The sequence below is a fragment of the Stegodyphus dumicola genome, chromosome 9, assembly GCF_044657685.1.
Source record: "Stegodyphus dumicola isolate Sdum_Otavi_A_Nest chromosome 9, ASM4465768v1".
NCBI classification, from domain to species: domain Eukaryota; kingdom Metazoa; phylum Arthropoda; class Arachnida; order Araneae; family Eresidae; genus Stegodyphus; species Stegodyphus dumicola.
In genome coordinates, this window is record NC_140776.1 from 80,451,894 (window position 1) to 80,466,838 (window position 14,945).

At 33.0% G+C, this 14,945-nt stretch overlaps 1 protein-coding gene across 4 annotated transcripts in view; it reads left to right on the forward strand.

Annotated features, from left to right (window-relative positions):
• The window catches only part of Pgm1 (phosphoglucose mutase 1), a 119,190-nt gene extending 107,482 nt beyond the window's left edge, over positions 1–11,708 (forward strand). For 2 of the 4 annotated variants that reach the window (XM_085823669.1, XM_085823666.1), the window contains one exon: positions 3,380–4,744. In XM_085823669.1, the coding sequence (XP_085679795.1) occupies positions 3,380–3,469 (90 nt within the window). In that variant the 3' untranslated portion in view covers positions 3,470–4,744. Of the gene's footprint in view, positions 1–3,379; positions 4,745–6,645 lie in introns of those variants that run through there. The other 2 variants (XM_085823668.1, XM_085823667.1) reach the window with 2 other exon arrangements.
• The last annotated feature ends 3,237 nt before the right edge of the window (positions 11,709–14,945 follow it).

Here is a 14,945-nt window from a genome sequence, read left to right on the forward strand (position 1 = left end):
CCCGAGCATTACTCGGGCTAATTTTTTTTGGAGTGCATCGTATTGTATACCCGAATATATATTGTGAGAAGTTTATTTCGGCTTCAATTTAACAGATGACAGGCTTTACTGAAGGTTTCAAAGGATAGAGGATAAAGTTCAAAAGTGCGCAGCTCTTTTTTTTTTTTTTTTTTATTATTATTATTATTATTGCAAGGCAAATTTTCAATTTTGGAATAAAAAAAATTGACAATTTATGCATCCAAATCATCCAAATAACTTGACAGTTAAAAGGTTAAATGATAATGAAATGATTTTATTATCCTTTCTGAACAGGATTTTCACTCACCTGGAAAATCTTAATGTGTCAAAATAAATAAATAATAGTAAAAAAAATCTGAAAATACTGTATTTTTATGGATATACCCCCCCCTTTTTTTTTTTACCAGTTTCATCACCTGAAATTTGAGAGGGGGAAATGTGAATTTTCGAAGGATGTAGTTACAGTAAGAATATAGCAAATGGAAAATAGTCTAGCATAATCTACAAATAATTGTTGCAGTGTTATTTCTTTAAAAGAAACCTACTTTCCAATAGGAATACACAGTAACATTTTAGTATCTAATATTTGCATAGCTTCAATCTTACTTGTTTTTATTGTTGTCTTTGCTACTCCTTAGACCTCAAATCATCCATGAAATGATTGACAAAGGTGAATGTGCAGCTGTCTCAATGAAATCATAAACTGAATATGAGTTAGCATTTGCTTCACAATGTTGGGTCAAATCATAAAATTCAAGTTGGAAGGAAAAGGTTCAGGGTGACCTTTGCAGATAGTTTATTATTATGAAAACAATTGCTTCATGAATGAATCCATTTTAAAATTTAAGGGAGCGTTTTCTCTGAATGCATTGAGAAAGGGGGAAATTATTTTTAAATTTTGAGAACTTGGCAGTGAAAAGCTAGGGGAGAATGCGTGAGGAAATACGATATAAAAACTTTAGAAAAGTCTGAGAGGATTAGAATTTAAAAAAAAAACAGGGGGTGATCAGCGAGGTGACAAAGAAAAGTACAAGTCATGTCTATCAAATAATAAAATTTTGTTTTAAATAATTCAAACAAAAATTGCTGCTTTAAAAAAAAAACCATATGGAGAATGTTTTTAATTCCCCCCCCTTCCCCACACTTGCTTTGAGTATTATTTGTTTAGGCTGAAAAGCTTAAAATACAGGCTGTCTAGAATTATAGAAACCTATTTTAAAGCTGCCTACAAGCAAAACCAGTGATCAGAAAATGGTGAAATTTTGTAACAGACTTAATGGAGGGATGAGAATGTCTTTCAGAGAAAAAATATTTAGTTACAAATAGCATCACCAGAGGGTATTTTACTTTGAAAACCTGTAGTAAAATTGTAAATCTTTGTCGACGTCATGCAGCAGCTGTTATAAAACCTAGAAAGGTCCGTGGAGACTTTGTTTTCAATGTGCTTGTTGCTCATAATGATGATAAGTTTACAAAATTGAATTTTGTCAGTAAAATTGTTTTATCAAAACAGCCAGCACTTTTGTAATGTGTGGTCTTCCCAATCCCCAGACATCAGTCCATGGGATTTTTGGTTTGGGAGACATATGAAACATCTGTTAAGTTATGACAAAGAACTTTACCTGATTTTAAAGCCTTTCACACCATGTGCTGAACATTTCCCAGCACAAACTTCAGTCAGCTGTGGAACATGTAGTCTTGCAATTTCAGATGGTAGTTAAAAATGACTGCCATCATGCAGAACAGCGGTGTCCAACCTTGTGCTCGCCAGCCCGATTAGGTACTATAAACAAAAAATATTTTTAAAATAACCATTCATATTTATATTTCTTAATTTTTAAAATATGGTAAGCATTTACTGTCATAAGAGATATCTTGCAAGACATTATAAAATAATTTATTGCTGACTAACTTGATAGCGAACATGAAATCTTATTGCTTCATTCTGATGTTAGATGGCTCAGCAGGGGAAATGTACTTCAACAATTTGTAGAACTTCTTTTGCCAATAAAGCAGTTTTTGAAATCCAGAAACAAAAGTTATAAAAAATTGGATGATAATAATTGGTTATCCGATCTGTATTTTTCACGGATATAACAGCTAAACTGAACAAAAATCTCCAGGAAAAAGAATAAACCCTTTTTCAATTGACTGGGACTGTAACTGCTTTTCAGATAAAGTAAAATTTGTGGATAAATCAGATGAAAGAAAAAAAAATTCACCCATTTTCAGGATTTATCAAGCCATATTAATAACCACAAGGCAATTGAAACAAAGAAATACTCGGAAAACCTAAATGCACTGAAAAATCATTTTTAACTCCACTTCTCTGATTTCCATAAAGTTCAACCAATATTATTATTCATCTCAAACCCATTTGCCGAAATTAATATTTCAAATGTGTCACATAAAATTTGAAATATGTTTAATAAAAATGTTGATGTTTTGGAAATGTGCTCGCGATAGGCCAAAGGTTGGGCACCACTGATGTAGAACATGTTTTTTGTGACAAAATTCTAAAACTCTTGTAAAGATGTGGCAGAATGTATAATTTATTAATGCTGTCTGGTGATGCTATTTGAAATTTTTTTTTCACTGAAAAACATTCTTATTCCTTCATGAAGTCTACCACAAAATTTCACAATTTTCTGATCAGTGGTTTTGCTTGTAAGGCAGCTTTGAATTAGGGTTCTTTAATTATAGACACCTTGTACAATAGTCTATTTGGTTGCCCAGATTAATCTATATTTTTTCTGTTGTGCTATTATTTTTAAGCATTGAAATCTTCCACAAAAGTATCCTAAACTTTCATGTTCTTTCACAATTCTTCCACAAAAGTATCCTAAACTTTCATGTTCTTTCACAATTGAAGTGATACTTTCTTTGCATTGATTAGATGAAACAAAAGCCAACAATAGTTTCGCTTCTTGCCTTTTGTTAAAGTGAACATCAATTTTGAATTTATTTGATTACTGGAAAGCCTACACATTTAGAGCTTCTGCAAGTGTGGATTTGGATAAAGTGAATTTCCATGAATTAGTAAGCATTTGTATATGTTTTTGTATAAATATTTAATAAAAAAAGTGAAGTTTAATAAAAGGTTCTACTAAAATAACCTTGTTTCCATTCAACCTAATACTTTTACCCCCTTGTACAGCTCTTAAATTTGATTTATTTGGAAGTAAAATAAAATTATAAAAAAATAAATAAATAAATAAATAAACAAGTACTTCTAAGTCTAATAATTATTTTTAGACATTTGCTAGCTATTTTCAGTTTACCTGATTTCTTATTTTAAGGTAAGTCATAAAAAAATATATTGTGTCTGATCTTTGTTTATCTGCATTTTTCTTTGCAGGAAGTGTTAAAACCGTTGATTAACATAGCTTTGAAGCTTACAAAAATTAAGGAATATACTGGCAGGGATGCTCCAACTGTCATTACTTAATCTTTTCCACAAAACTAGGAAAACTGCATTCTGCCAAAACTGAAAGTATTGTGTGTTGAAATTAATAAAATTCTAAAAGATTGTTGATATTTTAGCTAGGGATGTTACTGTTATTTTAAATATGTAAAAGTGAAATTTATTTGTTAAAGAAGCTTTCCATATTTTTTTTTTTTTTATAATGAATGTGTTCATTTTATTTGTTAAAATGTGCAATAAAATATTCAAGTTTTCATATATAAAATGGGTTAAAGTTATTCCTAGAAATGTGCTTTAGATATTCAGGATACTCAGATACTGAATTTTTTTTAATGAGAATATACATATTATGTCTAATCATATATTATAGAATTTCAGTTTTGTGTAACATGGAATTAACTTGGAAGTTGTATATAATAATTATTATCCTTTTTAATGCTGAAAGTCCCAATATTCTTGAGAAATGTCTTGCAGATACAGGAGTGCATTTAAATATGTGATATTGGCATATTTGTGGTGCTTATAAATGTAGTATGGGTCACAAGAGGCATTGTATTTCTAAACAACCTTCAGTCATCAATTATGTTTTTAAAATAGTAAAGATACCCTCTGTCTTAAGATGAGAGGCTGATAAAAGTTAAATCCGCTCTTAAGTCCACCACTATGAGTTATGTTAGTAAATGTCACTAAAACTAGTTATCCTATATTTTCAAGTATCTATAGTGATAGTTTATAAACATTTTTAATAATAAGCATGTGTAAATCTATTATAGCAAATCTTGTAATTCTAAATTTTGTATAGTAACGATACAGTATATAAAAGAATAAAAATCATGCAGTCATTAATGCTAATCTGCTGCAATTCTGATATAATTTTTGTTTAAAGAACAAGTATACAAAGTAATTCGATAAAAATTTCAAGAGTCTTTCAAAAGTAAAAATACTTGAGTGCTGAAAATATTACAAAACTTGTTAATGCCAGAACAAAAGCAAAATTCTTAAATCCATTTATTATATCTTAGATCATGTACTTTTGCTATTTAATATGATAGACATTTCTTTGTTTGTCTTCTGTGAAAGGTTCTTTGAATAGTATTTTGAAGTATTGTATATTCTGTGACTAGAATATAATGAGCTTCTATCTCGAGAATTAATAATATGTTTACATTTCTGTGTGACGTATATCTCCAAACTCCCAGATTAATCAACATCACAGCCTGTTTGCATATTAAAAATATCTGATGTGTACACCATGACTTCCTTGTACAAAAAATTAAATTATACCCATTTTTCCTTGCATTTCATTTAAACTTATTAAATTTAATTAAATCTACTTCGTCCATAGTGCATAAACCACAGTAGAATAAATGCACTCTTTAAAATTCACTGTATCTATTTACTATAGCGACACACTGGCGCTAGGTTCACTTAACAGCGTTACGTCTCATTCATTTTATAACTCAGAATGCACAAAAAGTATATCATCTGAAAAATTATCTGATTGTTGCCACATGTTCTAGTCAAATATTATAATAAATCTAAAAGGATGTATAAAAGAAATAAAGACAAATAAAATAAACAATTTTTCACAGACTATTCAGTGCCGCTTAACTAATGCGCATGTGCTACTCGTAAACATCCTCCTGTCTCTGAGACAACATTTGCTGCTGATACGAAAAACTTATTTCTTCAATTTCATTGGAGGTATATTTTTCATTCATTTAATTCAGTTCTCACTTCACAGCAAGGCAAAAATACATAAAAATTCAAAATATCTTCATAAAAATTAAAAGATATAGAAAAACATAAAACACCAAATAGAGTTAAAACAATTAAAAAAAACAATTTTACAATTAAAATTGCAGTTTCTGAGCAAAAACAGGCAATTTGGCCACCAATCAAAAAGGCAGATTTTTCGGTGCACAAAACTAAGTTTCCTTTTGGTCCCACTCAACAAAAAGACGCTGAAGACGCATCACTATTCCACCAAGTTACAAATGTAAACGAATATGTCTGCTATGGTTGGAAAAATTAGGCTTAGCCGAACTTAAACATTTTTTAAATTGTTGATAATTCTACAACTATCGCACGCAGATTAACTAAAGGCATAAAATCCTTAACCGAAAGATAAGAACAACGTAGTTCAATCATTTTTAAAGTAAAAAATGTACAATTTACCAACATATAAGAATAAAAAAAAGCTGAGCTCATAGAGCCAGGTAACAGAGTGTGTATATATATATTAATATACTTTTGGTGCGGCCGATTGGCAACCAAAAAGGGAAGTAGACAACTACATATTATAATGTTATAACAGTCCTACATACGAAATTTCAATGTTCGGAGGCTACTCGTTTTTGAGTTATGCAAGATACACACACCGTACAGACGTCACAAAAAGATATCTCCTGAATCTATTTTAGATCAGTTCTATAATTCATTTGGGTGAAAAGAGTCCTTTATTCTGTCCTTACGTACAGATGTCTTGCAAAAACATTGTTAAATTGCATTCAGTAGCTGTCAAAATGGATATTTTCATTGAAATATGATACCCAGAATTTTTCGTGATTACAATACTTTGTACAAGGAAGTAAAAATATGCATAGTTTTTTTCCAAATCTAATAGATATTTATTAAGTGTAAGAATTTTATTTTTCATTCATTATATTTTATTTCATCAAAGATTAAGATTTTAAATAACAATAATTATAAGACTCTTTTAAGATTTTAATTTTTTTTATTCCTGTGAACAAAACCCAAAGTACTTTTTTTGGGGAGGGACAACAGTAATGATCAAAGAATTATTTTTCATTTACCTAAACATACAGTCTATTTTTATTCCAAATAAAATAAAACAAATTTAATTTTTGTTTACATAGGTCCTAAAACACAATTTTTTTTTTTTTTAAATTAGGCTTTAAAAAAATTACTTTTATGACCAGAGGGCCATGTAAACTTTACATTTAACAAAGTAAGTTTATTTAAAATAAAAACACTACATAGAAGAATTACATGTCAAACGTGATAAAAGTAACATAAGGCAATTTACTCTTTGATAAGAGGAAATGTTATGTCCATAAAAAAAAAAAAAAAAAAAAAAAAAAAAAAAAAATCTGTCGAAACCTCTAAGTAATGTAATAAGTTAATCTTGAGATGTTAAATGTTTCAAAACTTTTTTGACTGTTGCCATTTACCGTTAGGTTATAGACTTCCCCTCAGGCTCTGATGACGTCTCGATGAAGAGTTTGCAAGATATTTCACATTCATCTCTATGAGGCATAAATCCTGATTCATTTGATGATGAGTTTGAAGGCTTCTTGTATGTATTAATTATGCTTTAAAATGTGCATCTTGATCACTGTCATAATATCCTTCATACAACTTCTCTCTGTCTAACTTGACCACTCGAATAATAATACAAAAGAATTCGTGTAACAGTAGAAGTAATCTGTACTATTGTATTTACTTCGCGTATACAGTCAGCCGTATGTTGAACAATTTGTTCTATAGACAGAAGTGCGTAATGAAACTCTTCATTCTCTAATTTTTCTAGATGAGGAATCCGTGCTAAAGAAATTGACAGTTCATCTTCGTCTTCAGCACTTGATTCATTACAGGATCAGTAAATATCATATAGTTCAGCATTACCAGTGTTCATTTTGTGGAAGATAAAAAAGGAAAATGTCGCAATTTTGTACACAGACAAACTTTTATGAACTAATTAAAGCAAACAGCAAGGAATTTTAAATTTACACTTATTTAACTTTTGACTGTGTGTTCTATCACTGAATCGGAATATCTCCAAAACATCAATGAATCGAGATGATTCTCTGAAACTTCACTGAATCAGGATGATTCATTTAAGATGGAATCAGGATTATTCCATTCAAACTTCACTGAATCGGGATGATTCATTTAACATTGAATCAGGATGATTCCCTAAATCCAGATGATTCGTTTAAAACTGCATAGACTCGGGGTGATGCTACTAAAATTTTACTGAGCTGATCCCAACTTTCAAGATCATCAGTACCTTCCGTTTTCTTTGCTGTAGGTCGTGCTTTTGAAAGCTTCTCAAATATGCTGAACTTTCAATAAAAGGGTTGGCAATTTTTTCACAATTTGAACTAATCTTTTGTCTTTTTAACATTGCAGTTCTTGCATCCAACAGCTCCACGCTTTGCAAGATCTACACAACTATTGTTTGCCATGATGAAATTCTTTATACAAGATAGAGATACAATTTTTGTCTTAACAGTTCAAATTTCCATAAATGTTTCTGGAAATTTTGACAAGCGATTCATTTATAAATACTATGTTTACTGCATATCACCTTTGCATGAATATATATATAGATATAGATATGTAATTTTGTTCATTATTTTTGCTAGACAATTGCACTTAATGCAACACATTTTGAGCCATTTATTTTCCTTTTTCTTGGAGAAATTTTCTATTGCACAATGTAAATATCTACATAGTTTCAAATGTGAACATATATTAAAACTATCACATTTATTCATTATTTCATTCTTCATTTTGATAGTTTGTACTTTAAGAATTAGATTCTGCAACTGAACAAGCTTAGTAATTTCTTCTCCTTCAGTAGTTGCATTAATATCTTTTTTGTTGTTGAAGAATCTTTAACATCATTTAAAAACACCACAGAAGTAATCACAGTGTTGATTTTAGAAAATAAATTGTGCCCAGGAGTTCAACTCGGAGCTCATCAAACGCAATTTTGCATTGTAGATAAATGGAAAGTTTGATACTTTTTAACATAAGCGTTAAGATTTGTACTACGCTTAAATTCTGCTTAATATCTCTTTTATTTACAAAATTAAACATGCTTTCACTTTATGTTAAACTATCATAATCAATTTAACTTTTATAAAATAAAATTCCTACTTAAACAAAGAATATTGGATTAATCCTTCACTGCCAGGATGGCTGTTCATTACTAGGTTGGCAAAATTCAAAACTTTTCCATATCACAAAGGTGGTGTTTTTCTTCCTTTAACGCAGGAAAAACTCAAAGAAAAAAATTGCACTCGGATTTCGGTAATAATTTTTAAATTTTCGATGCCCGCTGTTGGGCTGCCAATTTATAACCAGAGGGCCATGTAAACTTTACATTTAACAAAGTAAATTTAATTAATATAAAAATACTACATAGAAGAATTACATGTCAAAAGTAATAAAAGTAACATAAGGCAATTTACTCTTGGATAAGAGTAAAAGTTATGTCCATGCAAAAAAAAATCTGTCGAAATCTCTAATGGTTTGATGTTAGATATTTGAAAACTTTTTTGAATGTTGCCATTTATCGTTATGTTATGCTTTTTACATGTTTGTGAGGCAACAAGTGAGAAAATGTGCTTCATAGCAGCCAAGTCACATGGTCATTCAATTAAGTCGCTAAACTATGTTGGATTTTTTTCTTTCTATCTATCCACAATCTGAATCTAGGAACTTAAATACTGCATAATAAAAGAAACCACCGTCAACCATTGCAGTATTATCAATAATAATCACTTCACCTTAAACTATTGAAAGTGATTGTGTTAGTATCCAAGAAAATCTTGGTCCTTAGAAGCCAGTTTTCTTCCCATTCATTGGAGTCTTACAAACCAGAAGTCTTTGAAGCAATTTTTAAAAAGTTATCAGTATTTGGAATCATTCTACTATAACTTTATTAAGCCCTTTTTGTGTGTGTCATATTCTCTTAAATGGGATACTTTTGAAAGCATTTCACATATCTGTAGAAATGCAAATCAATTCTTTTGTAAACGTCCTTAATATTTTTTTTTTCATAATTAGCCAAAAGAAATTATTATGAAAGTTTCCTTCTGTGTGGAAGTCTGCATTGATGTTTGGAACACCATAATTTAGTGTATTTTCAGAAAAGAAGCACTTTATTGTTCACCTTGTAGAGACTTTTTTTTTTTTAAGCAGGTGAGATGAAAAATTAGCAATGCCCTCGCCGTGAATCAAACCACGAACTTCTGGAATACGCGGCCAGCGTGCTGACCACTACACTACGAAGGTGGAAGGAATAAATTATAACCTTCAGTTATTGACAGATTCTATGTTACCTTATTCATTGTTACATCCACTAAAATTGTTTTTAAATGTTCATGACTTCATTACTTTTCTGGCTGTGGAAATGCTGAGGTCTGCCACAACAGTTTTGACTATGTTATTTGCGAAGTCTCCCAGATTCTGCATCAATATAAGCGCTATAAAGTTTTGTTTTTAAAATATGCTGATTCGTTAAAGCATAGTAGTGCACTTTTTCCAGTCTTTGAAGAAACTTCAGCATTAAATGAAGAAAATAGACAATAAAAGTAGTAATATGGAGGGGGAAAAGAGTGCACATGAGTGATGCAGAAAGTTAACTCTGGCTTAAATGACAGCAGTGCTTAAACTGCGCCAGAGCCCTGTTTCAGTACTTATCAGTTTTTAAGATAAATTACAAAACTAGCTGGAGCGCACCTGAGCACCTAAACAAGATGAGCTCCGGTACTTTTTTTTATAAAACTGAACCACAATTTTAAGTGAAAAAAAATTAGAATTCGTAACGTTTTAGTTTAACAATAAACAGACCTTGCAATACTCGATTTCCCTAGAAATACAAGACATCTTTAACACGAAACAAACTCATGAACATGAGGCATTCAATTAAAGTCATCTCCCTCACATGCGGAAACCTTTCCCTTTAAAAAGGGCAATAAATTTGAAGGAGTTTGTTTAGAAACGCGTAAATTTCTCGCCATGCCATCCTATCTGGTGTATTGTTATCAATGGTTACAGTTAGTTATCCTCGCAGGAAGGAATATGTGTGTTCTTAAATATATGTTAAGTGACAGCAAGTACAATAAGAGTGAAATACTGAGATAAACTGCTCAAGCACATCCTATACATCGTCTTCCCACAGTATCCACTAATGTAACCAAATACGAAGGGGGACGAAAAGCGTAAGCAGCAACTTTAGAAGTCAGATTATTATCCTTAAAGCCCGTATCACACTGTGTTTGTTTCACATGAACAACCGTTTCGGACAATTTTTCTGCCTGGTTTAGTATTGAAAGATAGATGTGTGACTTTTTCCTTCCTTTCGTAAAAAAGTTGCAAGTTGTTCGTTTTCAACCAATCGGCTATCGGTGTCGAATGCTGTTAGCTTGTTAACCCCAAAGCGATCTGTGGTAATTGGCTGTTGTGACAAAGCAGAAAAATTGTTCCAAACAGTTGTTCTTTTGAAACAAACCGACGTGTGATAGCAGTCTTTTAAGGATCATTAGGAGTCAGATTTAGGACTCATTTTACTCCTGCCACACATCCGCTTGATCCAGTGGCGTAGCTAGGGTGGGGAAGGGGGGACATCTATCCCCGGGCACAGCATTCAAGGGGCGCCAAATTGATGATACACATTTCAGAATGAAATATTTTCCATTCTTGGAACACAAAAAGGTGCGCAAAATCTTTAGGTGTCCCCAGGTGCTGAAAACTTTAGCTACGCCACTGGCTTGATCGCTATAATTATATCAGCAGAGAGCCGCGGTCAAAGAGAACGTTCTCTCTCACCAAGATTCCCCTCATTTTTTCTTTCCATGCATTCATACCGTCACTTTCCCTCTGTTTTTATCATTATCTGAATTATCATCAGCTATACTTTAAGTATATTTAATTTTTGTGATGACAAAAGAACTCCCCCCTTACGATCAGAGCTTAAATTAGACTGTAGCTCACCGTATCCCGGCTTCTGTGCTCCTTAGTTTTTGTAATAAATCATAATTCTAGCCGGAGTGCACCAAAGCCCTCAATAAGAAGGCTGCAGCACTTCTTTTACGTAATTGAATAATTCATAACAATTAATAAACATTAATTAAATAGCATTAATTAATTTGATAATAATTAACTATGCACCCACTCCGTTACTCGGCTCCGTGAGCTCAGGTTTTTTTTTTTTTTTTTTCCCCTCTTATGTTAAGTTTCTTTCTTAAGTTATGCATTTTTTCCTTTAAAAATGATTGAATTATGTTGTTCTTATTTTCCGGTTAAAGTTTTTATGCCTTTAGTTAATCTGCATGCAATAGTTTTAGAATTATCAACAATTTAAAATTTGTTTAAGTGCAGCTAAGCCTAATTGTTTTATCATAGCTGCCATATTTGTTTACATTTGAAACTTAGCAGTAAAAACACTTACAGGCATTAACATTTACAAAAAAAAAAAAAAAAAAAAAAAACAAGTAAATAAATAAAAGATTTGCATTTACACTTTTAAAAATGTTATTATTAAATAAATTAAAATTTCTAATGCAAAGAAAGCAATTGTTTTTTCTGAAATAATATTTCATCATACTTGATACTTCCTACCATTAAAAGTTGTTTGTAAATGGTCATCTGTTAATAGTGATCTGATTTGCAATTTTACATATTTCAGTTTCAAAAATGTCTTTTTACATTGATAAGTACTCCCAAATAAGATATCCATCTGCTCGATTATACAGTCAAATGAATTTCGAAACACGGAAAAGTCTCTTGCACTTACATCAAGATCCACAAAATGTTGTTGTAACTGTAGTTATAAATTTAGAAAATATATATTCTGCATGAATTTTTGGGGGGAAGGGGGATTTCACCAATATTTGAAATTTTTTCCACCATGGAAAATGGTCAAATTTGTTTAATGTCATTTGCATTTCGAACAATGCAAATTTTCAGTGATATGCCTTTACAATAGAATACATTTAACATATGAGCACTGTTTTCCTCTGTACGAATTCGTTGAGATATACTAGAACGTCTGAGCCAAATGGTAATTTCCATAGCCATTCACTGTTCGATAATAAAGGTTGTGGACAATTTTTATCATTTAAAAATATATCTGTGACTTCTTTTAATTAGAAGAATCTCAACAAAACTTTCCCTTTGCAATCGATTAGGCAAATCAGAACATTCAGCTTCAATCTCTTATAAAAATTCATGAAACAAGCAATGTTTATGTCCACGACAGTAAATGAAGTTTACTCCTGATACATCTGGTTCGTTGCACTGCGATAAAGGACGCTTGGACATCCCTAAGGGCTGCAACTGCGGAAAAGAGGGTCACCCAGCCCAAAGCCGCCTGAAATGTTATCTTCAGGGGGCTTTGCCCAGCCTCGTATAGGGGTTGTGAAAAATTTCCTAGCCTTAAGAGACATAAAAAGCCTTGTGATCGCCGCAATCGTGTGAGTTATGCTCAGACTTTAAAATCAGGTAGTGAAGAACAAATTGCCAATTCCTCTTCGGAACCTGCTGCTATGGACTTTTCTACAAATCTCCCCAACGGTAGAAACGGCAAGAACTCCAGTAATTTGCCAAACGGCAGTAATCTGATGGAATTATTGGAACTAATGAAAATTGTATTTGAATTTCAAAGAGCATTTGGAACTAACCTACACAAGGTCCCGCAAATTTTTAAAAGTAAACTACCTGTTATGCACGCTGCAAATGACTTAGGTACTAAATCTAACATCGTCTACTCTGTTATGGAGGAAATAAACGCTTTGAATTAACTTCCTATGTCGCTTATTAGGTTCAAAATTATTTTAATCTCAAAAATTAATTTTATAATACATTTATAAAATATGTAATAGGATGTTTAAAAAATATGTAATTTTCTGTATTTAAATGTTTAACTTTTGGTACCATCTCTTGCTTTGGTTAAGACTGCTGGGTATTTTTGCATTCCGTAATTTTTGCTTCCTTCCAAGTTAAAGTAAAGTACTCGTCATCTTACTTGTATTTCCCAGCCTAATTTGAGCGTCGCCACTGGTGTAGCCCTGAAATATTTCATCGAGGACTTTTTCCACTTCCTACACTGTTCCTGATCAACGTGATGTCTACTTCGGAAACTCTATAATTGCTTTTCTTTACGAGTTTTTTAACCTAATGCTCTCCCTCTTCTATGCTCGGACACATTACAGATCGAAAATCGTCAACATGGTTAGCCCGGGATAGCGCTGTCACGCGGATGCCTGATGTTTGCGAATTGCGTTCGCCTGAGTAATCTGGCTCGTTGCACATTACAAATTGAGGTGTTTCCCCACAAACAGCTTGCTGGTGATTAATACAGTGAATTTTCTGAGGTTTTAAACATTCAGCATCTTCACAATATTTGTCCTACTTAATCCTTTCTCCATTCCACCATTTTAACTGATTCCGTTGCAAATTGTATTGTGTTAGCTTTTTCTTGACTTCCTTGTAGGTATCTTCAGTTGTAGTTGTTCCATGCAGGCTATTCATAGAAGCCAATTCTTCAGTCACCTCAAATGCACCATTGACCTGTCGAATAGACACGCGCAATATCTGTCAACTCATCAAGAGTCAACAAAAGCAATTTGAAATTTTTTGCCTAGTCTTTTAAATAACTCTTGTTATGGCTCCCATAGTCCTCAAATCTTCTAACAGTTGTTCTCGGCGAACGGCTGATAAATCAAACATGTAGCGCTTCGCTTCTCATTTTCTCCTCACCAAGATGAAAATTTAAAGTTAAGCAAAGTGAATATTTAAATGGGTGTATATCGTAAGTTTATTCAGACCGTGTTTTCGCGAGCCAGCGCACGTTACGAGTCTGTCCTTCCTGATATCCCTACATATAGCATCGATTACAGTTATGCAATGCCACCCAGACGGTAGAGTGGTTAGGGAAGCCTACTACGATACCAAAGGACCCGGGTTCGAAACCCAGAGAAGGCATGGCTGTAATTATCCGTCCCTTCATAGGATGTAATAGTGCCCCACATATTAGTGCTTCCACAATAAAGTGGCCATTGCTTCTGGCCTTAGTAGAAGTCAAGTCTAAGGTGGCTAAGTGCCCGCAAATTGAGGGAAAAAGAGAGAAGTTATTCAATTACATTACCCGTTACAGTTATACAGGGACCGGACCGAACTTGGTGACAGACAGACACAGACACACCGGGTGAAGGACCTCCCACCGAGGTCCTCATTATACGGGACCCATAAAGAGTTTGAAATATCCAACACCCGTGGGACTTTCGTTCTCGCGGGCGCAACCCCCGCAGTCCCCGTCCGGCTTTTACTAAGCATTGCCAGAACGCTTCGTTGCAAATTTTAAAACGCTGTCACCTTGCCTCCGGGCACCACTCCATCGGCAAAACCACATTGTAATAAGGTGCTCTGTCCGCTTTGTCAGTCCCCGCCACGAAAACTGAATGGGGTCAAACCCCCGGGAACTCAGTCGACAAATGTACTATGTAGCTCCACCACAGCCGAAGAAACAGACACGACAGTACCAGTACGGTCCCTGCCAAGCCTGAACCAACCTGAGTACAATACTCGGGTTCTAGTCCTGTGAAGATAATTTGTATACCCCTGTGGTTGAGACTGCCTAGGTACAGATCCTAACCAGTACTTCCCAGGCGTTCGCCTGAGTCAACCCCCGGGGGGAGAACTTGGTGACATTTGGGTCCGGTCCCTGTATAACTGTAATGGATAT